Source organism: Callithrix jacchus, chromosome 2 (assembly GCF_049354715.1).
Source record: "Callithrix jacchus isolate 240 chromosome 2, calJac240_pri, whole genome shotgun sequence".
Classification (NCBI taxonomy): Eukaryota; Metazoa; Chordata; class Mammalia; order Primates; family Cebidae; genus Callithrix; species Callithrix jacchus.
The window spans coordinates 131,262,203-131,288,153 of record NC_133503.1 but is presented as its reverse complement, the minus strand read 5'-3'; the positions used below and the strand labels follow the sequence as shown (position 1 = coordinate 131,288,153).

The window sequence follows — 25,951 nt, the reverse complement described above, 5'->3', positions numbered from 1 at the left end:
TGATTTCTCTTTGTGAATCTACTAATCTAGCACAATAGGGAACTTGTCGTTTGAATTTAGATAAACTATTCTTTCAAAGAGATCTGGCTCTGCTTTTATTCACATTGCTTTCACTTTCATAGAAATAAGCATTTTCTTTTTTCTTTTTTTGAGATGGAATTTCACTCCTGTTGCCCAGGCTGGAGTGCAGTGGCACAGTCTCAGCAACCTTCACCTCCCAGGTTCAAGGGATTCTCTTGCCTCAGCCTCCACAGTAGCTGGGATTATAGACCTCTACCACCACACCTGGCTAATTTTGTTTGTTTGTTTGTTTTGTTTTCATAGAGACAGGATTTCAACATGTTGGTCAGGCTAGTCTTGAACTCCTCACCTCAGGTGATTCACCCACCTGGGCCTCCCAAAGTGTTGGGATTACAGACGTGAGCTACCACGCCATGCCCTGATAAGTATTTTCATAGTGACATTATTAAAGTTCCAAAATTAGTAAGTAAAACCTAATGGACTCTTTGACCTCCTTAGTATATCAGGGAATTTCTTGTGGCCTTACAAGGAAGCTGATGTCTAATCCATGCTTTTTATTCTGTATACCCCACTGTCACAGGAATTAGAGTGCCATTTTATCTTTGTTTATATTTTGGACAGTTAAAAAAATTTATGTCTGTGTCCATAGTATGAATTTATTCATCAGTGATGTTGCTAGATGTGGTCCTTATCTTCAAGGACTTCCACAACACATTTTAGAAATGCATTGATGTATGTGTTGAGACTTGGAGGGGAGGGAAAGCTTTATGGAAGAAAAAGATGAGAGAACTGCAGAGATCATTTTAGAGGCATCTTTTTTTTTTTGGAGACAGAGCCTTGCTCTGTCACCAGGCTGGAGTGCAGTGGCACGATCTTGGCTCACTGCAAAGTCTGCCTCCTGGGTTCAAGTGATTCTCCTTCCTCAGTCTCACGAGTAGCTGGGATTACAGGTACCTGCCATTACATCTGGCTAATTTTTGTATTTTTAATAGAGATGGGGTTTCACCATGTTGGCCAGGTTGGTTTTGAACTCCTGACCTCAGGTGATCTGCCCACCTTGCCTCCGAAAGTGCTGGGATTATAGGCGTGAGCCACTGTCCCCGGCTGAGGCATACTTTTTCATTGTCTAGACATACAAGTCGACTTTATTTTAATGATAATTTAAAATGTAAGTATTGAGGCATGAGTATCACTGGAGCCCAGGAGTTCAAGGCTACAGTAGGCTATTATCAAGTTGCTGCACTTCAAGCCTAGACGACAGAGTGAGACCCACCTCTACATACATACATACGTATGTACATACATACGTATGTACATACATAAAAATAATGGTCATGTGCAATGGTTAACACCTGTAATCCGAACACTTTGGGAGGTCAAGGCAGGAAGATTGCTTAAGGCTAGGAGTTTAAGACCAGCCTGGGCAACACATAGCAAGATATAGTACACACACACACACACACACACACACACACACACACACACACATATACTCTCACTCACTCACGCACCCCATCCCATTCCTGGGTACACTGGTGCTCATCTGTGTCTTAGCTACTGGGGAGGCTGACTGGGGAGGATGGCCTTGAGCCTAGGAGGTTGAGGCTACAGTGAGCTGTGATTGTGCCACTGTACTCCAGCCTGAACAATAGAATGAGTCCCTGTTTCAGATAGATAGATAGATAGATAGATAGATAGATAGATAGATAGACAGACAACAGATAGATAGATAGACAGACAATCGATCGATCGATAGATAGATAGATAGATAGATAGATAGATAGATAGTATTCTATTACAAGCTATCCTTCAAATGAGGCTTTCTTAATTTGGCAACCAGAAAAGAAATTCTTTATCTTTAAAACAGATATCCAAGAGAGAATATTTTTGTCTATCAGATTAACTTGAGAAGTCAAAAATAGCATTGCTCCATTGCTGTTCTTATTGATAAGTGAGCTTTCATTTAGGATTGTTTAGTTGTAAAACCAGTATTTTTAGTCAATTGAATAACTGAAGTGAGACTAGAATACAATGATCTGCAGTCACCAAGTAGCCAGATTTTTAGCTTGTGAACAAGTTTCTTTTCTTATCCTTATAAATTCAAATCACTGTTCTTTTCCAGAGGCATACATAAAGTGCCCTATAGTAAATTTACTCTCTCCTTCATAAATACTATTTTTTTTTAGACAGGGTCTTGCTCTGTCACAAGACTCATGCAGCCTCAACCTTCTGGGCTCAATGATCCTCCCACCTCAGCCTCCTGAGTGCTGGGTATGGTACCACCGTACCCACCTAATTTTTGTATTTTTTGTACAGACAGGGTTTCACCATGTTACCCAGGCTGGTCTTGAGCTCCTGGGCTCAAGTGATCTGCCTACCTCAGCCTCCCAGAGTTCTGGAATTACAGGTGTGAGACACCTTACCCAGCTTCATAAATATTTTTAATGGAAAAAGCTAATAAAGATGTAAGACAGTCAGTCAAATAATTGAAATATATAATCCTCTCCTCTCAAATCCAAAGGTTTTGTCTTAATTACCTTGCTATTTTAAATTGAATTAACTCATGAATAAATACTAATATTGTCAGTTGTATCTTTCAGTACCACCTGTGTGCCCATTTCTTTAATAATGAATTGGAACCATAAAAGTACAGAGTTTTAAAATAACATTTTCTTTTCTTATACTTTGTTAAAAACTTGGAAAATAAAAACTCAGAGAACCAGACTGGGCAATACAGTGAGACCTTGTCTCTACAAAAAATTTTAAAAATTATCTGCATGTGGTGGAACACACCTGTAATCCCATCTACTCAGGAGGCTGAGGTGGGAGGATATCTTGAGCCTGGGAGGTGGAGCTTGTAGTGAACCAAGATTGTACCACTGCACTCCAGGTTGGGCAGCAGAGCAAGACCCTATCTCAGAAAAAGAAAAGACTTGAAGAAAAAAAATTATTCAAAATTTTATACCCAAAGAGAACTGCTGTTAACATTCTTTTAAACTCTTAGTCTTTTGTTCCGCCTAAATTTTAGGTTTTAAGAATGATTTTTCTTTCTCTCCCAGTCATGGCACAGATTGAAAAACAAGAGAGATTTGAACAGTATACTACCCGTAAGAGCTGCTATCCAGAAAAGATAACTGGCCTCTGTTTCTTAATAAATTATTCCAAGAAATAAAGAACAATAGTTTCATCATAATACATTATGTTTACCTGCATCATCATTTCTTTTTTCATAGTTCTTGTTTTCATGTTTTATTTTTAAAAAGACATACAAAGATTGCATATTTTATTATGACATTTCCTAATAAAACCATTTGATTTTAAAATGTATTTTTGAAAATGTTTACATTGATGATTAGTAATATTATGGCATGAATTTTCAGGTGATCAGATAAAATATATTTTGGGAAATTACCTGAACAAATAAAAAGTTTTTGCTATAACCTCAATTAATGGTACCACATGCTAATCCTGAAGAGATGGGTGGAATTTTGGAAAGGAGCTAATTCATACATGCTTAAAGTATAACCTACATTAGATAGTTTGTTGTCTAAGTCTGTTCTAGTAAAGTGAAGATTCAAGTCAGTTGTTCAGTTACTTGAAGCAAAACAAAATCTTTCACTTCAGTGACATCACTACAGAGTCATGAAATACTGAACAATTGCCTTAAGTCTTTGCTTGACTCACTAGGATAGACTGAGGCTTTGGGTGTGTCTGTATTAGCATTTCACTAGTACTTCACAGGCTTTTGATGTACTCTTGAGATTGCTTTAAAATTTTGTATTGAAAGAATACATTTTGCACTGTAGTAATAGGAGTACTAACTCTTAGAGAATTGTTTCAAAGAATCAGTTCAGTGTAGCCGTTTTGAAAAGATTGTTTCCTGTGCTTTATGATAGCTTAGTGCAATGTGCACTTCTGCTTTACTTGCTGTTTTCCTGCTCTATTTTCTCTGTGACATGAAGCAACAGAAACTGAGAGATCAAAGTTAAGATCATATCCTGTTTGTAGTATCAGATGTTTTTCTGTGTACAATTATAGGATTATAATCTAAACTGGAATTTTTAGGCAGTAAGCCACTACAAAATGTTTTAGATAAGACAATAAAATTATTATAAATAAAAGCTTAATGTTTGTAAAAAATATCTTTATAGTATTTCTTTTTTCACATGGAAGAAGTAGTGGTGGCTACTAAAAAAAAAAAAGCTACAGTGTTTATTAAGGTTGTTTTTGATGTATGTAAATATTTGTAAATTGGTCAGTGCCTGTAAATTTAAATATAAAAAGTAATCTTGAAAACTGTTTTAACTTTTTCAAAAGGACTATGTCCAACATTTTTTAGACCTACTGTAGTACAGTTTGTACCTTTAACATATTTTTTTTCCAGACCAAATGTGCTAAAACTTTTGCTTTTCTTTGACTTATAAAAGGTACACATTTTCATTTTCTTTAAGTTCAAATTTTTGTATGATGTCAAATGCAATAAAATTTATATACAGACGTTGTTGAAGTGGTTTTTTTTTTTTTCTGTGAAAGTCTTTGCTTTTGAGATGAGACCGAGGCTGTAGTTATCATCTAGAACTGAACTAAATCTGCTTACTATGCTTGATTATTTAGATAGTACAGAGAATCTTGGAATCAAGTTCATTTGTGGTAAAGCAGGCTAACCACGTCAATATCTTATGTCTCTGGCATTATGAGGAATGCAAGTTTACACATAGTAATTTTTTAGATATCTTTCTGTGTAACACTTTTTATGCAACTGAGCTTTTCATATTTTGGGGGGAAATTTTTCCTAAAATGTACTCTACACTGTGCATCTCTTAATCAAAATGTGCTGAGTAAATATTCTAGTGATGACTGGGTCATCATAAGCATTGGTCATGGTACTATTTGGTAATACTGTGCAACTTTCAGGGATGGGTAAGTGTGTAGGGTGCTGTGTCTCTACAGTATTATGACATTTCGTAATAAAACCCAGGATTTACCATGGTGCGGACTCCTTCACTGTCACTGTTTTCTCAGTTTTCAATGTCCCCACCCTTACTACTGCTTCTTTTCACTTGCTTTACTGTGATAAATAGATCAAGAAGTCACTAAACTTAGACTCAATTCTAAATCAGTGGACTGAGGCACATGTGACTGGCCAAATATATCAAATAAGTCAACTGATAATATTTAATATATGAAAGAATTTTTTAGATTCAAGTTATCTTTAATCTCAATTATTTGTGTGGTGAGTACAAAATTATTTTGTTTGTGTTCATCTGTCCATTTCTGTGTATAGTCCCTCAATATATGTGAGGGATTGGTTCCAGGCACTCCCATCCTCTTCAGATACCAAAATCCACAGATGCTCAAGTCTCTTATATAAAATGGAGTAGTATTTGCATATATCCTACACACATTTTCCTGTATACTTTAAAGCATCCCTAAATTACCTGATACATAATGCAATGTAAATGCTATGTAAATAGTTGTTATACTGTATTATTTAGGGAATAATAATGAGAAGGAAAAAAGTCTGTACATGTTCAATACAGATGCAATCATTCTTCCTTCCGTTTCCTACCCCCTCCCAAATATTTTTCATACTTGGTTGAATTCACAGATACTACCCATGGATATGGAGGGCTGAGTGCATTTGCGTATGTTGTTAAAGTGGTGTTTAAAATGTGCAATCTGTACTACAATTCTAAATTTTCGCTTGATTTGAACTAGGATCTTTGCAAATAAATCTTATAGACATTAATGTTTGTAAGAAAATTTTAATTAAATGATGGAAAGAACATAGAATGGCTCCCTGTGGTTTTGATTAGTGTTTAACAGATTCCCATAGCTGCAATTGAATTCCTTTTGTCCTGGATGAGCCTGGCCATTTGAGACTGCTGATGTTAAAGTCTAGCTGGTCTTAAGAAAATAAATATTGCTGATGCTAAACCTGGTTTGGTGAGCAGGGGAAATCTGGACTCTGCTGTTTTCCCTCCTTATGCCCCACTAGCTGATGTTTCTGTAGTCTCAACGATTTACAGTTCACTATCTACAGACATAATGTATGCATATCAGCTAGTGTAACTGGTGAATAATCCCCAACCTACAGTCTTATCTAACAACTATGACTTGCTATAATTAAAAATAAATGTTCACTCTTCTAGCCGTCGCATCATTCTCATGAAATGAATATCTTCATGTATTGTAAAGATACCTCAGCTTGTACATAGTCAGCAGGTCTGGTTTTGTTCTCTTCAGGGAGCATTCATTATACGTACCTGCTATGTTTCAGGTACTTTGCTAGTGTGTAGGCTTGTGAGGGATGGGGATGGTCAGACAAAGAAGAGTAATAAACTTACAAGGTCCACTGGGGAAGGAGATAGAAAAATAATTTGAATATAGGATGATGTGGGAACCTGGAAGAGAGATACTGAGTTTAACTTGGGGATTTCAGAGAAAGGTGGTGATCTTGAGTTAAGGATATCCCGGTAAAAATGGGACGAAACTTTGTGGCAGAAGGAATTGTGTAAAGACACAGTGGAGTGACTTGATATGTTGGGAACTCCTGACTTCTAAAGAGAGCAGACAAGCTAGATGTGGTGGGTTACACCTGTAATTCCAGCACTTGGGAGGCTGAGGTGGGTGGATCACCCGAGGTCAGGAGTTCGAGACTAGCCTAGCCAACATGGTGAAACCCTATCTACTAAAAATACAAAAAGTAGCTGGGCGTGGTGGTGGTGCCTGTAATCCCAGTGACTCGGGAGGCTGAGGCAGGAGAATCGCTTGAACCAGGAGATGGAAGTTGCAGTGAACCGAGATCTCGCCATTGCACTCCAGCCTGGGTGACAAGAGCAAGACTCCTCTCAAAAAAGAAAGAGTAGACAGGTAAAACATGGCCGGTTAGGCAACCCTTACCTTTGTGAGGATATTGGGCTTCAGTCTTTGAGCAGTGGGAAACATTGAGGGCTTTTAACCACAACTTGATGCGAGGACGGGTTTAGGGCGTTTGGGTCAGTTTAGACAAAACTTAGCTTTTGGCTAATGTGGGGTAAATTGCCCCTCCTCAAGGTTTAAGATGAGTGGAGATAAAGTTTTCTGGCTCATTAACAGGCACCACTGACTGAGCAAGAAAATACACAGTATATTGACTTGCGATATAAAGGGAACCGGGACTGAGCAATGAATGATTCGAAACTGGGCTTTTGAGCAGGGCACACCTAGCTTTGCTTCAAATTGGGTCAGTTTACTAGCAATGAGAGACAGCTGCTGGAGCTGTTCGGAGCCTCAGTTTCCTCTTCTGGGAAACCAGTACTAACAGTAAAACCTACTTCAGGTACCACTGCAGAATCGAGGTAATGAAAGGGAGATCCTTAGCTTAGCAGAGTGCCTGGGAGTATAAGTGCCCTGCTCAGGATGTAGTTATTGTTTGGGATAAAGGGTCCCAAAAGTAGCTCAACTCAAAACCGAAAAGACTCACTCTGGAGGAAATAGAGACGGGGCTAGGGTGCCTTTCCTCCTTTGAACTTCCTGGTGCTGCCGGAGCCCGCGCCCCTTAAAAACGTATCTCCTGTCGGCCGAGCGCGGTGGCTCACGCCTGTAATCCCAGCACTTTGGGAGGCTGAGGCGGGTGGATCACGAGGTCATAAGATCGAGACCATCCTGGTCAACATGGTGAAACCCCGTCTTTACTAAAAATACAAAAAATTAGCTGGGCACGGTGGCACGTGCTTGTAATCCCAGCTACTCAGGAGGCTGAGGCAGGAGAATTGCCTGAACCCAGGAGGCGGAGGTTGCGGTGAGCCGAGATCGCGCCATTGCACTCCAGCCTGGGTAACAAGAGCGAAACTCCGTCTGAAAAAAAAAAAAAAACTTATCTCCTGTTGCCCAAAAGGCCCGCCAGGGATCTGGCGATACTGGGGCGGGGGAGGGCTTGGTGAAGAGAAGCTGAGCTCCGGCCCTAAGAGCTCGGTGGCGAAACTTTGACGCCTTCTATTTAAAGTCTCGGGGCTCACCCGCCCCCGGCGCCGGGAACCCGAGCCGCCCCCGCAAGGGCAGGGCTGGGGAGGGCAGGGGCCAGAGCAGTCGGAGGGAGAACACCAGGCGCGGCGCGGACGGCACCGGCTCCGGCCCCGGCCCGGGAGAGGCGATGGCGAACAGCGAGAGCAACCACACAGGCGAGAGCTTCCTGGGCTCCGACGGGGACGAGGAGGCCACCCAGGAGCTGGAGACCGAGGAGGAGACGGAGGGCGAGGAGGACGAGACGGCGGCGGAGTCGGAGGAGGAGCCGGAAGCCAGGTAGCGCGAGCCTCCCTCGTCGGCCCAGGGCCTGCAGGGCACCTAGCCGCGCCCTTGCCTTTTTGCTTTAAGTTTTTAAGCTCTGGGGTTCGTTTCCCTCGAGCTAGGCACTTTCTGTCTGGGTGCGCTGCCGTTTAAAACAACTTGAAGGTGAAGGTGCTCGCTGTCAGCTGGAGTGACAGGCCCGCCTGCAGCAGAATTCATTACCCCCGCCCCCAGCTCCTTGTGACTCGCTGCCCTTGTTTATTCCTGAGGATTTACTTAGGGTCCTGTCTAACTGCAGAAATGTGCTGGAACTCGTACATCTGGCCCAAGGCACAGGAACCATCGTGAAAGATTACTCTAGAGGAGGAGGGGGTGGGGTGCAAGTGAAGGCCACTGGGTACCTTCCAATGAATGGCGGTCTCCTCTGGGGCCTAGCACTGGGCTAGGCTGCAATAAGGGGTCCTTATTTTGATACATAAATAAGGCGCATAAATTCTTTGGGGAAAAAGAAGCATGAGTTTCAACCCCTGTTCCTCAAGTCCTGCTGCTTTTTTCCTGGTCCCAAATATCAGTGTTTCACTGAATGTGAATGCGATGAAGTAATACTATGTAAAAAGATGCTTCTCCCACCCTTCGATCTCCCACCCTCTGTCCCTTTCTTAAGAAAGCCCTGAAATGAGAATAATAGAAATCACCTCATCTCTATTGGATTTGTTTCTACCTTCACTCGTTCTCCTTGAGTATGGGCTCTTGGTTGTTTTCCTGACTGTGTGTCAATCAGTGATGTCTTCCTTCTCAATCTGTTGGTAACAGTAGAGGCTTTGAAGGTGGCAGATGGGTGTGTACCACCTCAGAACACCCAGCTAACCTAATCAAAGCCAGCAGTGCGGATGTTGAAGAACTAGCCATAGAGTGGCATTGAGGAGGATGGATGGTCAGTCAGATAAAAAGTCCTGAGTGTAAGTTGCGTTTACCAAGCAACTACCAAGTGGGAAGCAGGCACAGCCCCTGCCCTCAAGGACTTTGTGGAAAAAGTTAGTTTCCCTAACTTCTTCCCCTACATGGGGAAAAGTTTTCCTAACATGGGAAGTGTGAGACTATATAGAGGTAGAGGGGAGGACTATGGATACTGTGCAAGGGCAGAAGAGGGAGCGTTGCACTGGAGCTGCCTTGAGGTGGGCAGGAACTGCAAACAGGAAGAGCAGAGGAGAAGGCCTCTGTAGGAAGTAGATCAGGAAGTAGGGGACCTGTGATCCCTTGGCAGTTGAGAAGGGGAAGTCTGTCCACCCCAGCTTTTATAACCTTTACATTACTGTTGTCTGGTTTCCTCCTATCCTTGCCCAACTACAAATTACTACGAATAGAATCTGAAAACTCATTTACACTAAAATGTGAGCAGCTGACAATTCACCACTTTGGGGTTGCATGGCCATTTGACAAAGGTCAAGACCTTCAGAAAAGGATGTGATTTGTCTGCAGTAAACTTCAGGCTGCTCTGACTACAGACAGTAAGGTGGGCACCAGAGAAAGAGGTCAGAACAAATAGAGTGGAGGGAAACATGAGGGAATAGGGTAGTGGGTGATGGAGGCCTGGAAAAAGCATCCACTTTTTTATTTATTTTTTTTTTTTTGAGACAGAGTTTTGCTCTTGTTACCCAGGCTGGAGTGCAATGGCGTGATCTCGGCTCACCGCAACCTCCGCCTCCTGGGTTCAGGCAATTCTCCTGCCTCAGCCTCCTGAGTAGCTGGGATTTCAGGCACGTGCCACCGTGCCCAGCTAATTTTTTGTATTTTTAGTAGAGACGGGGTTTCACTATGTTGACCAGGATGCTCTGGATTTCTTGACCTCGTGATCCACCCTCGGCCTCCCAAAGTTCTGGGATTACAGGCGTGAGCCACCACGCCCGGCCTGAGAATATCATTATTGCATTGGTTTGGTCCAGAAAGGGGAAAACTGGAAGGCAGTGGGAGCTTTTAGGTTATAGGTAGATATAAATTTTTTTCTAATTGGCAGTTGGTTGAAAGAGTTAAGTTATTCTCTAAAGACCTGGAATCAGTGGAAAGGAATGTCTGGGTTATGATAAGGGGATGTTGAGACCAAAGTTTTGTCATGCAGATGAAGCCTCCAGGTAGCTTGCTTGAGAGAGAATAGATTGTAAATGTTTCTTATTAGACTTAAAGAGTTGTTGTATCAGGAATTCCAAAAGCGGGGGGGGGGGGGGGGGGGAGTGTAATGAGGCATGTTCCATCTCCCCACCCCACCATCATGGCCTGAGTGAGTTTTTCAGGTTAGCTTTGGAATGGCCTTGCTGAGCAAAGGGGTCCATTCAGATGGTCAGAGGGCTTAGAATTTTATTTTTGGTTCACAAACCTTTATTTTTAAAAATTCAAAAGGTACAAAATAAGCTGTAAACTTTACCCTTTCAGGTATAATGCACGTAATTATCTACAGTTCCCTTTCTGAATTGAGGAAAAATTCCCTTTAATTATAAAATGCTTTTGTAGTTCAGGAAAGCTCATCATTTACATATACCAACATGTATATTGGATCAGAAAACTACCCTTCTGATATATCATCCATGATATGAATGTGACATATGACATCAAGAGGCCTGACCATGAATCCTATTAGTTGTTCCGTCGTGGGCAGATTCTGTCCTCTTTGAACCCAATTTTCTCATCTGTAAAATAATAAAAATTCCTAATTCATAAGGTTGTCATAAGGATTGCATAAATTATGTGAATGTGTGTAGGAGTTCTTGGTTCTTAGTAGGTTCCCATTAAGTTTTAGTTTCTTTTATTCCATCGGATGAATCATTATTAGCAGGAAACCTCCACCGTCTGCCCACCATTCATCCATGAAGGGAGAGATGGTCTCAGCTTTCAGTATAAAAAAATGATCTTATTTCACTTTGACTTACCTGTATTCATGCATTCACTAAACATTCACAGAGTGCCTACTATTAATATTTGCCATAGACAATGCAAGGTGCTGGGGATACAAAAATAAGAATCCATTACTGTTCTCATGTTCACATTCTAGTTGGAGAAACAGAAAAACCTAATTCTGCCATTAGTTGTTAGAAGAAATTTAAGGAAGAAAAGGTCTGTATGAAGCACCTCAAAGTCTTTGGATCCATACTCCCTGGAAGGGCTGGAGAAGGCTTCATCATTGGAGCAGTGTTTTGAATCATAAAAAGGTGCCTCTCAGTGCTTATAGTTTGTGGATATCAAAAAAGATTTTATGTTGCTAAAACTTTCCAGAAGAACTTTTGTGAAAGGCAGATTATAAAATCCACATGATTTTAGAGCTAGCAGAGGCTTTAGAAGTATCTGTAAAGTCGATCTGATTTTAGATTCAGAAACTGAGTGTCAGGAGTTGTTTGTTCGAAGTCACACAATTTTTTTTTTTTTTTTTTTGAGGCAGGATCTCACTCTCGTTGCCCAGGCTGGAGTACAGTTGCGTGATCATGGCTCACTATAGTCTTGACTAACCAGGCTCAGGTGATCCTCCTACCTCAGCCTCCTGAGTAGTAGGGACTACAGGTGTGCATCACCATGCCTGGCTAGTTTTTTATATTTTTATAAGAGACAGGGTTTTGCCATGTTGCCCAGTCTGGTCTTGAACTCCTTGGCCCAAGCAATCCACCTGCCTCAGTCTCCCAAAGTGCTGAGAGCCTCCCAAAGACATGAGCCACCGCGCCCAGTCAGCCACAGAATTTTTTAGAATAGAATTAGGAGTAGACCCCAGCTGTCTGGACTCCAATTTAATGTTCATTAATTTGTTCATTTGGCAGATATTTATTGAACTCCTACAATGTGCCAGGCAATGAACAAGGTCTCTTCCCTGCTAAAACTCACTCCAGTTTGGGGAGACAAATAAATAAAACATATAGTATGTCAAGTGCTAATAAATTATGAGGACAAATACAGCAGGACAAATGGGTATGCCGTTTTGGATGGAGTGGTAAAGAAAGCCTCTCTGATGAGGTAACATTTGAGCAGACACTGAAGGAAGGAGTTTCTAGGCAAAGGGATGAGCAGGTGCAAGGGCATTGAGGCAGGAATATGTGTCTTATTTGAGGAGCATAAGGAGGTCAGCGTGCTGGAACAGAGTGAGTAAGGGGGCGAGTGGTTAGAGTCGAGTCTAAGAGAGAGTTGGGTTGCAGATCACATAGGACTTTGAATTTTATTTTGAGTAAAATTGGAAGTTATGTTCTGTCTACTACACCAGTCAGGATAAAACAAAAAAACAAGGAAAGCACCGTGATTGCAATATTCCTTTAAATAATAAGCACCTATACATTTGTATTTTCATTCGACTAATATTTATTAAACACTTACCATGTGCCAAACACTGCTAATTATTGTAAACTCATGGTTTCCTGTACAGTGAGGAGGCGGAAGTAGATAGAACTGTTATTTTTGTATTTTTCTGACTGTAGACCAGTGAAAGCCAACTCTTTCAGCCTTTTCCACAGATCACTTAGAAACATTTCAGCATTTTTATTTTGGGTCATTTTTTGTTGATCCATTTTATTTTCTCCAAGCACAGAGAATTTTTGCCACAGCTGTACCCCAAACTTAAAAATCACCTTCAGTTGCAGCTTTGCCAGTGCTTATATAAAACAGGTCTGTCTAAGCTGACAGAATTAAAATTATTAGTGGCATTCACATTTAACTAGTCCTTGTAGGAAATAAACCTTTTGGAAGGTGCGGGGAATTTGTAAGTGGTTTTTGTTATCAGTACAGAGCACTCTGTTTCCATATATCTATTTATATGGTGTCTCCTGCAGATGTGCTTACCTAGGTGTTTTGACAAGCGTGTTATTTGAGCCAGCCTTCTTCTGAGGTCAGTGGAAAGAGCTCTGCATGGGAGGGGTGACTGCTCAGGATGCCAGAGGCCGAGGGAGGAGAGAAGATAACAGAGTCACTTGTAGCCAGAAACTGAAGAGCTATTTAAGTGTTGGCTGCATGGATATTATATGTCCTTGGTGAGACTTTTAATCAAGCAAGAGTCAAACTCAGCAAGAGTTGGAATTATTATAATTTTTTCTTTAAAAAAACAAACTTACTAAAAAGTGTAGGACATACTGATAAAATTTTACCAAAAAAAGTTTTATATTTTCTGGATATTCTGAAAATAGGCTTAATGAAAGCCTAATTTTGTTTAGTCATTAAACCAAATTCCCCTTCCTACCAGCATGATTTAGAGAATCAACTACAAGAGACCTGTTTTGGTTTGTACATGAAAGTAATCTTCGATTTAGTCTAGCATTATCCTATAGAAATATAAGGTGAGCCATACTTAACTGAAAATTTTCTAATACCCACATTTTAAGAAGTAGAAAGAAACAAGTGACATTAATTTTAGTAATTATATAACCCAATATCCAAAGAATCAGTGTAAAACTTGTTAGATATGTCTTACATTATTTTGTACTAAGTCTCTGAAGTTTGATGTTTTTTAATACTTGTAGCACGTCTCAATTCATCCTACCTAACCACATTTCAAGTGCTTCATAGCCACATGTGGCTAGTGGCTACCATACTGGACAATGCAGGTCTGATAATACCTAGAAATCTGTTAGCCTCATTGGAATCTGGAGAGCTGCTGCCTTGGTAATAGGTCCTGTATGCCAGGCCCTGTGCTGCATACCAGGGACATAAAGAGGATTGGATGACAGTTGTTTCACTCAAGGAGTTCAGTCTGGTGAGTGGAAGCAGCTAATTTCAACCTAATATTATAAGCACTATACTAAGGATGTTAACAGAGGAATATCCAAAGATATCCTTCATAAATGAGAGTTAGAAGGATTTCTGTAGGGTGACATGGCAGTTGGGCAGAAAGATATTCCAGGCACAGTATGTGGTTGGATATCCCTTTAGTTCCTGGTTCCAGCTCTTGTGCTAATTGCTGCTCTGTCTAAACTTTCTTTTTATTATCCAGAATCACCTCAGGATTTCTTAGGGTTGAGAATATTTGTTGATTGCATAAGTGAATGGTGTGAATAAATGAATGAATAAATGAGTGAGTGAGTAAAGGGCAAGTCATCCAGATGTCTTCAGGAAGCAAGTTGAGTTGGGATATTGAACTTGTTAGATCAGGTAAGATTTTTGTTGGTTGTTGACAGTTCATTTACCAGGGGTTGACAATGCCCAGTGACTCTGGAAAGACAGCAACTTGGAGGGAACAGTGATAAGTACAGAAGGGTTGTTCAACTAAGATGTCTGCAGTCATCAGCGCCCGCTCTGTGACTTGTTAGAAAACCACCCCTAGACTGATCCTTCAGCCAGATCATAGATTGAAAAATAAGAACAGACTTTGCTTTTTGCTCAAAGAAAATTTTTCTATTAAGGCAATCAAAATGGGTTCAGTTCCAGAATTCTTCATCCTAATCTGAGGAAGTCCAAGATATGTGGGAAGATTAATTGATACTACTGTTCAGTCCACCAAACTAAATGCATCAGAGCCCTCTCAGGGAGCTGTTCATGTCTTTTCTTCATTTAAGTATGCCTCCTTTTAAGAAAAATTCCCTTGCTAAATAGGAATTTCCATTCACTGTTGTATACCATAAATATATACAGTTTTGATTTAAAAAATTTTTTAAAGAAATTTACATTCAGTACAAATTTCCTCCTAATGGCCGATTTCACCAGGGCACTTAAATTGTTGATTTATAAATAAAATTAATTCCTTCCATTTAAAGAAGTGTATTTACTGTAAAAAAAGAGGCTTATTCATTCAAAAGATATTTATTGCAGGCCTACCGTGTACCAGGCAATATAAACATGGAGTAAACAAAACAGTTAAAGTTATTAATCCTCAAAGTTTAGCCTCTGGGAAGCGCAGGTATTAAATAAAGAATCTCATAGGTAATTAGTTAAATTCTATTCATTGGTAAGATGAATTGGTCCTAGGGAGCATGGGTAGGGGCCTGCTAGGACCCTCAAGTCCCAGTCTCTGAAGCCTCCTTGCTCATTCCCTTGGGAGTTTTTGGTCAGTCTGTGGGTCCCTCTTGTTAGTCCTTCTCCATCTATGGCAAAAGGTTTCACTGTCCTGTAATGAGAGTCTGGTTAGCCTGGCTGCCAATGACTCTTATCCTAGAAGAGACTTCACACGTCATCCCTCTTACCCTCATGCTTCTGGTGAGTGAACAGAGGCACAGATAGGAGGGAAACCATCACTTGGTCAAGGAACATCTAATCTCTTCCAAGCACTATCACTTGTTATTTTGAGTTATTTTTCTAATATCTCTTTGATACAGGGCATTGTTTTCATTCCCATTTTATGGAAGAAATAATTAGGTAAATTACTCAATACTAGCAATATTAGCAATATTGAGTAATTTGCCTAATTTCCGACAGCTGGTAAGTATCACTGCTAGGATTCTAACCCCAGTCTACTGTCAGAACTTGTGCTGGAACCATCTTCAGTTCAGTGCTCACCTCAAGATTATACACACCTGTTTTTATTAGCCAATTTATTTCTTTTATATTTGAGTACAATCTGCTAATAATCATTTCAATTTACTTCAAACTTTTTTAAAGGCAGAAGCATCAAAGACCCAGAAAATCTGCATAGTAGCTAATCTTGACTGCACCTTAGCAATATTAAGTTTCCTCATGTATAATAAGGAGAGTAGATCTTATGTTTAAAAATAGACATTAGGCAGTCCAATGTGATTGCATTCTCATAGGCCAAAGATAGTAGCACCAGAATAACTTCCTTATATGCTGTATGGGGTCATGTAACAAACCTGCAGTAGTTATTTACCATAATATGTATAAAATTCAGATCCTCTATTTAAAAGACAGTTTACATTAGTTTTGGGGTCACAAACTTTGAAGTTTTTCTCTTTTTTTTTTCCCCAAGAGGGCATGAGAAGAGATTGAGACAACTGACTTTGGCTCTTCTTAGAATTTTGGGAGCTCCAAGGAGGACTTAAGTAAATACCCTAGTCATCCATCACCATTTTGGGCATGAATCAGGTTACATTGCATTAAAAAAAAAAAAAAAAAAACACCTGATAGAACTGAGAAGGCCAAGATGATCATCCTGGCTGTGCCACTTACTAGCTGTGCAACGTGGGGCAGGATACTTCACCTCTCTGTCTTTACCACAGCTTTCAAACTTTGTCCCTGACCGGGCCCCTCCTACCTCTCTCAGCTCATCTCATGCCACTGTGCCATTTTCACTGCACCCCAGTCAGCAGGCTAATAAGCCTGTTCCTGCATCCAGGTCTTTGCTCTTGCTGTCTGCTCTCTCTGGGATGTGTCTTTAAATCCACCATTCAGGTTTTGATGTAAATGTCACTTTTTCAAAGAGGCTTTTCTCAACTGCCCTGCCTCATGGGCTTAGTTCACTCCTTTCGTGTCTTTCACGGTCGCATTATTCATTATTTCACATTGCTCTTCAGAGCACCTATCATTATCTGAAATTGTATTCGTTCTTGCCAGCACTAGAGCGTAAACTCCATGAGGGAAGGGGCCTTGCTTCTCTGTTGCATTGCCAACAGCTAGAACACAGTGCCTGCTACACAGTAGGTGCCTAAGAAATGGTTGTTGTGGCCGGACGTGTTGGCTCAAGCCTGTAATCCCAGCACTTTGAGAGGCTGAGGCAGGTAGATCACTTGAAATCAGACGTTTGAGACCAGCCTGGGGAACATAGTGAAACCCCATGCATACTAAAAATACAAAAATTAGCTGGGTGTAGTGGCACGTACCTGTAATCCCAGCTTTTCGGGAGGCAGGGACAGGAGAATCACTTGAACCCGGGAGAAAGAGGTTGTTGCAGTGAGCTGAGATGGATCCACTGCACTTCAGCCTGGGTGAGAGAGCAAGACTCTGTCTCAAACAACAACAAAAACAACAACAACAACAACAAAAAAAAAAAAGAAAGAAAAAAGAAATGGATGTTGAATGAATAAATGGTTAGGTTTCACCGTAACATTTTATCCCGAGGATCTCAGCTCCTTCTGCCTGATGAACACCGTTCATATTACCACCTCCTAACAAATCATCTTGTTCTTTGTTATCCCTGTCAGGATAGTAAAGGCATGGAGAATGAGAACTGAGCAGTGGTTATTGAATCTGGCAAAATGCAAGTCCACAGGGAGAGATTAATCACTAATAGAAATGCAGATACCTTTGAAGGCTTAATAGTTTAAACCTATCAACATCTGCTTCAGATTGAATTCATTTTTTTAATAGATCCCTTCAAATACAGAATCTAGGTTACTCTCCTGGGAGAAGAGGACACTAGAAAGTAGAAAGTGGGAAGTGGGCGCCTAGAAGAGGTGTGAGAGGGCACCTAGAGCAGACTGGGTGCCACCGTTGTGCCTCGGTCTATGCTGCTCACAGGAGTGAACTGAGGGTATCACCCAGGAAACTACAGAAGACCGGCTGCAAACTCTCAGCCTCAGTCACTGATAACTGAAGGAGAGGGTAACATTCTTATTTCCCTGACTCCTCAGAGAATCCGATGCAGAAGGGGAAGAGGAGCACGGACAGAGTTAACCGTGTTGACGTGTAAACTAAAACTGCCTGAAGACCAAATGTGGAGTTGAAGCATATGACAGAGTTAGGACCTCTACTGCACTTACATACTTGACTCCTTGGAAGAAAATTCTAGTGGAGTCCCTGGACACCAGCCTAGGTGGGCAGGGAGATGCAGGGTAATACAGCCTTTGTGGCTGGAGAGCCAAGCTTGAGAGAAGAATGCTGGCATCTGAAGATCAGACCTTATTATCTGACTAACTGACTGCAATCCGTGGTCCACTTTATCTTAGAGAAAATGGCAAGAAATGGCACCCACTCTTAGATTTTTCTTTCTGTTTCTGTTCCAGTTCATACTTGCTGCTCAACCTGCTACAGTTTTCACTTGTCAATCTCCTAAGTTTCATTGACTGAGTTTGCATAGTTTAACACTTAAGAATCGTGAATTCAGAAACCCCGGCTTTAGTGAAAACACTGCCGCTGAACAGGTTTCAGTTTGCTAGGAAAGTCTTATGTAAGTTATTTTCTGTAGGTGAGGGGTGCTGCTTTGGGTTCCAGAATCTTCATCAGTTAGGGTTTTGATTTGCAATAGAAGGAAACTGTGATCAATTTAAGCAGAAAATTGCTTGGTAGCTCCTAAATCATGGGAAGGGTGGAGAACTAGTCATTAAATAGTCAGGAACAGCCCCTCAAATCGTGGCTCAAAACTAGTCTAATGAATTATTTCAACTCAATTTTAAAAAGACAACCCAATTTAAAAATAGGCAAAGGATCTGAATAGAAGTTCTCTAAAGAAAATATACAAATGTCCAGTGAGCACATGAAAAGATGGTCAACATCATTAGCCATCAGATAAATGCCAGTTAAAACTACAACAAAACCTAGTGTCTAATAATGGCTGAGTGGATGAGGAAAATGAGATATATAGACCCAATGGAATATTATTTTGTTATTAAAAAAACAATGAAATTCTATCATTTGCAGTGATATGGATGGAACTGGAGATTATTATGTTAAGTGAATTAAGCCAAGCACAGATAGATAAATATGACATTTTCTCACTCATTGAGAGCTAAAGAAGTAGATCTCATGAAGATAGAGAGTAGATTAGTGGTTACTACAGGCCAGGAAGAGTAGCAGGGAGGGAGGGATGAAGAGAATGATTAATAGGTACACACCTGTTATTCCAGCATTTTGGAAGGCTGAGGCAAGCGGATCACTTGAGGTCAGGAGTTCAAGACCAACATGGTGAACATAGTGAAACCCATCTGTACTAAAAATACCAAAAAAAAAGAACAATTAGCCACGTGTGGTAGTATATGCCTGTAGTCCCAGCTACTCAGGAGGCTGAGACAAGAGAATCACTTGAAAACAGCAGGCAGAGGTTGCAGTGAGTCTGAATTGCACCACTGCTCTCCAGAGCAAGACTCTTGTCTCAAGTAAACAAACATACACTTAGAAGAAATAATACCTGGTGTTTGATAGATCAGTAGGGTGATTGTAGTTAACATTAATTGACCGTACATTTCAATATCTAGAAGAAAATAAAGCAAATGTTTCTAAGATAAATGTTTAAGGTGATGGATATCCTAATTACCCTGACTTGATTATATAAATGTCTCAAATAGTCACATGTACTCAGAAAATATGTACAGCTATTACATATCAATAAAATTAGTTAAAATCTCTCTCACACACAAAACCACAATAAGATACCACTTCACACTTTTTAAGATGGCAAAGACAGATAATAACACGTGTTGGGAGAGGATGTGGAAGTATCAGAATCCTCATATAACACTGGTAGGAATGTAAAATGGTACAACCACTTTAGAAAACAGTCTGGCAGTTTCTCAAACAGTTAAACATAGAGTTACCATATGACTCAGCAATTCCTCTCCTAGGTATATACTCAAGAGAAGTGAACACATTTGTCCACATAAAACTCTGTATATTAATATTCATAGCAGCATTATTCATAATAGCCAATAAATGGAAACAACCCAAATGTCCATTAACTAATGAAGAGATAAAGAAAATGTGGGCCAAGTGCAGTGGCTCACACCTATAATACCAACCAACACTTTGGGAGGCCAAGGCAGGAGGATCATTTGAGGCCAGAAGTTCAAGAAAGACCACCCTGAGCAACGTCGTGAGACCCTGTTTCTACAAAAAAAAAATTTAAAAATTAGCTGAGCATGGTATAGTTCTAACTATTCTGGAGGCTGAGGTGGGAAAATTGCTTAAGCCCAGAAGTTTGAGGCTACAGCAAGCTGTGATCTGCCACTGCACTCTAGCCTGGACAACAGAGCAAGACCCTGTCTCAAAAAAAGTGTTATATTTATAGAATGGAATATTATTTGGCCATTAAAAGGAATGAAGTACTGATTCAAACTATAACATGAATGGACCTCGAAAACTTTTTATGCTAAGTAAAATAAGTCGGACACAAAGGAACACATATTGTATGGTTTCATTTATATGAAATGTCCAGAATAAGCAAATTTGTAGAGACCTAAAGTAGATTTGTGGTTGCTAGAGCTGGAAGGGAGATGTGAAAAGGATTAGGGGTGATGCTTTAGGGGTGTGGGGTATCTTTTTAGGCTGATGAAAATGTTCTAAAATTGTGATGATGGTCACACAACTCTATAAATACACTAAAAGCCATTGAATGGTACACTTTAAAAGGGTGAATTATACCACGATAAAGCAGTTTTTAAAAATTGTCTGGCGAGCAAACTGTTGCCCTAGCTGGGGCACCAGATGTCACAATTTGTGCTGTTGCCACATCCACACCAGCAGTTCCATATTGCAGCAACTGGGACTCCTGCTAGTGCCAGAGAGAAAAAGGAGCTACACATCTATTTCTTTCCTCAGTAGCTCTCAAGTCAGTTTAAAAACAGATGTGAAGGTCATCACAAGGAGAGTATCTAGTGCTGTCAGCTCTGTCGCCCCAGGTCCCCCAGGGTGGGGAATTCACCAAGTGGGGAGAGAGATCATTTGCTCAACTGTCTTTTTGGATGTCAGATGTCTGCTGAATCAGTAAGGGGTCCTGGGTTAGGCTTTTCTTTAGATTTTGTTACCTGACCCTCAGATTATTTAACACAGGATGCGGGATATTTTGCTGTTTCTGTGGATATTCAGCACTTTGTTTAAACAATAGAATAAACTAGTTAATATTTTTCAAGGAAATTTAAATGAAAATACAAAATAGATCAGTGAACAGATAAAACCATATGAGGTTGAAATTTTCTCCCATTAAATATCAGCTGAATCTGACTATTCACTGTTTATTTCAGCATGAGCATTCCTTTTTACAATAAGAACAGAAGTCTTTCACTCTGGCCTCAATATGACCTGTCTTACATACCATATTATTTTTTGCTTTGGGGTTTCAAAACTCCACTGAAATCCTATCACTATCAGTTTGCGGTTATCAGGAAGTTAATTCCTTCTAAAGCCTTTTGGTCTGTATGCTTAGGGTAATCCTCCTTTGGAGAATTGTCACCATCTCACAAGTGGGCTACAACAGAGTGTATATATGACCCTGGTTCAGGGAAGAGATGAGACTCCAGTAGTGCCAGATTTCCTTCTCTGGTAAGTTGGAAATGGAGGCAGAGATAGCTTTACAAAAGAGGTTTGGAGGATGTTTCTCAACTTTTTGGAGATCTACTCAACTTTATTTTGATCTTTTCTATAATGATAGAGTGTTAGTTTTTAAGTTTGAAAATTATTAACTTTTCTATCAGTCAAAAAATGTTCCAGGGCTGGGAACGGTGACGCATGCCTGTTATCCCAACAGTGGAAGGCTGAGGCAAAGGATGGATTGAGCCCAGGAGTTTGAGGCCAGCCTTGTCAACATAGGGAGACCCTATCTCTACAAAAAATTTAAAAATTAGCCGGGCATGGTGGTGCATGCCTGTAGTCCCAGCTACTTGGGAGGCTGAGGTGGGAGGATCGCTTGAGCCCAGAGGTCAAGGCTGAAGTGAGCCGTGATTGTGCCACTCCACTTCAGCCTGGACAGCAAAGTGAGACTGTGTTTCAAAAAAAAAAAAAAAATTCTAAATGTACATCTGTGAAACTATCCAAACTGTCAAAGATGTGTTAAAGAAGAATATTAGCTAAAATTGCTGAGCATAATTTGGTATCTAAGATGGTGTCCCGGGGAAAAAATAAAAGCTTTTTATTGTAAATAAAAGTTTACAATTTTAATGGTAAATAAAAACTATCTGTCAAGGCAGGAACCCCAGAGTACGGAAGGGTGGGGAGATGACAATCCACAGGGAAAGGGTACAACTCCCACTGTGGGTTTGAATGCTGTATCACACTCAAGTGTGTTTCTAAAACCTTAAAAACTGTTTTGAGGTTTAACCTTAAAACAGTTCACCCAACGTAGAGCTACCAGAATTGAGACCTATGTTCAAGGGCCCAAGAGCCATTTGAACTGGTCCTGTCACCCAGGAGGGGCTCCATCCTTCATCAAAGCAAGTCATGCCAACAAGCAGAAGGTTTTTTGTCCCTTCATTTTCATTCTTTTGGATATAGAGGTTAGAAGAGGGAAAAGAAATAAAATACCTTTTCTGAAAGCCGGGAGTCCCTGCCTTTGTTCTTGGTTTATCTCTTAATCTCTTTGGGAAATAATTTTCTGTTGCTGAGGGTGCCATTTGGGGTTAGCCATGTTGGGGTGGGAGAAAGAGAGAGAGATATACAGAGAGAGAGAGAGAATACTTGCAGAGGGAAGGAGAGACCAGAGCCATGTTGGGGGTGGGTGGGGGAGAGAGAGGAGAGACCAGAACCAAACTGACACATCAGAGATAGAGGAGCTCCCTTGACTCCTGATAGTTTTCCTGGTTCCCCTTCACTGGCCCCTGGATTCCATGAGAAATCTCTATTTCTTTCAAATAAAGCCCCTCTATTTAAGCGAGCCTAAAATAGTTTGTTCCTTACCAGCACAAGTACATTAAGCCCTTCTTAACATTTCTAACAGCTTTAAAAAATTTTCTTCTGCAGGCCTTGGCAACACATGTGGCCTAACTGAGAGCTAGCCAAAATAACCCCAAAACTTGAGTTATGCCCTACATGTCCAGAAATGCTATATCTATATATATATATAGATATAGCAATCAGGAATGTTTTGAACATCAATAATCCCAATACTGAAACCCAAAGCTACCATTAGTTCTTAATCACCACAACATGCCTGCAGAAAATTTTTAAAAACTTGATTCAGATTTGAAATAACTTTTATTTCCTACCCACACATCTCCCCACTGCAAGTATTTTAAACTTGATTGAACAGAGTTATACAGACCTGAAGAAAGGTTTACAGGGACCTGACACCAACTTAAGCATATACCATCTAGTAGCTGGTAGAGAAAATGTCTTGATCAATCTCAGTTTGACCTCACAAATCAGAGTGTAGGACTTCCTTTCAATATCTCCTGGAGCTCTCTTGGAGAACTGAACGCTAGCAGGTCTCTGGAATACACTGTTGATAGCCACTTGACCTCTTTGAGCCTCAGACTCCGAAAGCAGTAGGTACTACTACCTGCTTCACAGGTAGATGTGGGGAAATGAGAATGGGAATGCACAAGGACATCATATGTTCCTGGCACAGAGTGGGACATGGACGAGTGTCAGTTTCCTCTTCCCTCTCTTCCCCATAATCTACCAGTACCCTGACATGAGTTGTTTCCTAGGTTCATGTTGCTATCTCTAGCAATGCTGTTCCTCGGCCAGCACTCCTTACCCTGCACCCTTAGTTGAAGTGCACTCCTATATGCATGAATGACTCTTCTTTGTTTTTTTGCTTTGTTTTAATTTTAAATCAAAACTAGGCATGAACTTCAGTGTGGACTGTACCTATCCTCACAAATGTCTTTACTCTAATTTTTTTGGTGTGGCTTGTCAGAAAATGTTAAAGCTTTCTTGTTAGTATATGAATACATTTCAGGGTCCTACGTGATGAGTGTTAAAGCCCCACTGCAAGAATTGTCACCTTTGAACAGAATAGGGCCAGGAATGATGCACCTGCAGCCATTGAGACATACAGCCTGAATGGCCCACTCACCATATCTTTATGAGTGGTTCTGGCACTAGAAAGGATTTCATTTTATGTTTCTATTTGTTTAGGGACTGTGTGTAGCTTGCCTTTGGAACACATAATACACAGTCAGAGATGTTTCCTAAGTGAATGAATAATAAATGATAATGAATTAATGAATTTAATGAATAATGAATGATACAGGGAAGAATAATTAGAAAACACATTAATTTTGCTTAGTTATACTTTCTGGAAGTAATAATTATTAAAGAGGTACCTTTTTGCCTTAATTATAGGCTTATTAATAAATTGAAGGAGTTAATGCATCTTCAAAGTTTGGACTTCACAAGGTTAATTCAACACTGAAAAGGAAAGGAAGAGAAGAAAAATATTTTCATTTGCCAAGTATTATATGAGATGTTTTACATATCATTTCAACATAACTACCTTATAAAGTAGATATTAGTCACCCTGTTTAACTGATGATGACCTTTAAGCCCAGGAAAGGAAGGGGAAGTAATTTGCCCAAGCTCACGCAGTGCCTTAGTCTGTTTGTACTGCTATAAAAAAATACCTAAGACTGAGTAATTTAGAAATAACAGAACTTTATTTCTCAGAGTTCCGGAGGCTGGGAAGTCCGAGATCAAGGCACTGCAGATTCAGTCTGTGGTGAGGGCTTGAGTCTCCTTGCTGAGTCCACACAGTGGAAGGGCAAAGGGCCCTAGGGTGCTTCCTTCAACCTCTTTCATAAGATTGCCAGTCCCATCTGTGAGGGCTCTGTCCTCATGACTTAATAATCTCCTAATGACCCTAGCTATTAATACTATCACATTAGTGATTATGTTTCAGCATACGAATTTTGTGACACATTCAGACCATAGCACATAGCTAGTAAGTAATGAAGTTAGGATTTAAACCTAGGCTGCTCTGAGGTCAAAAGTGCTATTTCTACCATTACATCTTGATGTTTCTATCCTATGGCTTAGCACTGTGGCGTATATTCAGATAATGACACATTGTTTCTGTCTCAAGAAACTTATTGTTAAATAGAAGACGTGGCAAATACTAATTATAATAATAGAAAGTAACATTAAAGAAAATGGAGCTGGGTGTGGTGGCTCACACCCGTAATTCCAGCACTTCAGGGGGCTGAAGCGGGCAGATTACTTGAGGCCAAAGGTTCGACATTAGCCTGGCCAACATGGTGAAAACCCATCTCTACTAAAAATACAAAAAAGTTAGCCAGGTGTGGTGGCTCACACCTGTAATCCCAATTACTCGGGAGGCTGAGGCACAAGAATCGCGTGAACCCGGGAGGCAGAGGTTGCAGTCAGCTGAGATCATGCCACTGGACTCCAGCCTCGGTGACAGAGCAAGACCTTGTCTCAAAACATTTTTTAAAATTTGATTTAATTAATTTTTTAAAAAATGGTAGATTTACCGGAGAAGTATTCTACTGAATTCCAGTAAATCTCAAGTATTGTATTTCATATAAGAAAATCAGATAAGAGCCGGCTCAGTGACACTTTGGTTTTCTACAAACAGGTATCAAGACAGGGCTCACATGGTACCCAGTGTTGATAAGAGTATAGGTAGGAACGTGTGGCTCTTGTACACACTACTGATAGGAATGCAAATTAACCAACCTTTCTGGAGGGAAAATTGGCAATATGTATAAAAAGCCTGAAAAAGTTATTTTGCTTCTGAGTCTCAAATTCTACTTCCTGCCATATTATTCTAAGAAAACGAATGTGCTGAAAGATATATCTGTAAGGATGTTTGTCAGAGCATTTTTATTATAGAAAAAACTTGGAAACAATTTAAACATTCAACAACAGGGTATTGAGAAAAGAAAGTGTTACATGATGGAATGCCCTGTTAACCATTCAAGTGGAAGTTGTGGAACTGCAGTTATCAAAGTGTGGTTTCCTTTCAGGGCGTCCACAAGATCAAAGCTATTTTTATAATAGTTCTAAGACTTTATTTGCATTTTCCGCTTCCATTCTCCCATGACTGTGTAGAGGATGAAAAGCTCATTGATTTTATTTTTTCAGATTCCACACTGCAACTGATCTTTAAAAAAACTACGACTTTTTAAGTTTTGGTGTGATATAAAGAAAA

At 40.3% G+C, this 25,951-nt stretch overlaps 2 protein-coding genes across 10 annotated transcripts in view; both read left to right on the top strand.

Annotated features, from left to right (window-relative positions):
* Positions 1-4,518, top strand: part of TENT2 (terminal nucleotidyltransferase 2) — a 66,718-nt gene extending 62,200 nt beyond the window's left edge. For 4 of the 8 annotated variants that reach the window (XM_002744828.7, XM_008991900.6, XM_035291334.3 and 1 more), the window contains exon 16: positions 3,081-4,518. In XM_002744828.7, the coding sequence (XP_002744874.1) occupies positions 3,081-3,155 (75 nt within the window). In that variant the 3' untranslated portion in view covers positions 3,156-4,518. Of the gene's footprint in view, positions 1-153 lie in introns of all 8 variants that reach the window. The other 4 variants (XM_054252152.2, XM_054252150.2, XM_078365286.1 and 1 more) reach the window with 1 other exon arrangement.
* Positions 4,519-8,089: 3,571 nt separating this feature from the next.
* CMYA5 (cardiomyopathy associated 5) overlaps positions 8,090-25,951 on the top strand; it is a 96,483-nt gene continuing 78,621 nt past the window's right edge. For both annotated transcript variants that reach the window (XR_013532264.1, XM_035291333.3), the window contains exon 1: positions 8,090-8,304. Coding sequence is in view for 1 of the 2 variants with exons in the window: in XM_035291333.3 (XP_035147224.3) it covers positions 8,156-8,304 (149 nt within the window). In the remaining variant the exon portion in view is untranslated. The remainder of the gene's footprint in view (positions 8,305-25,951) is intronic.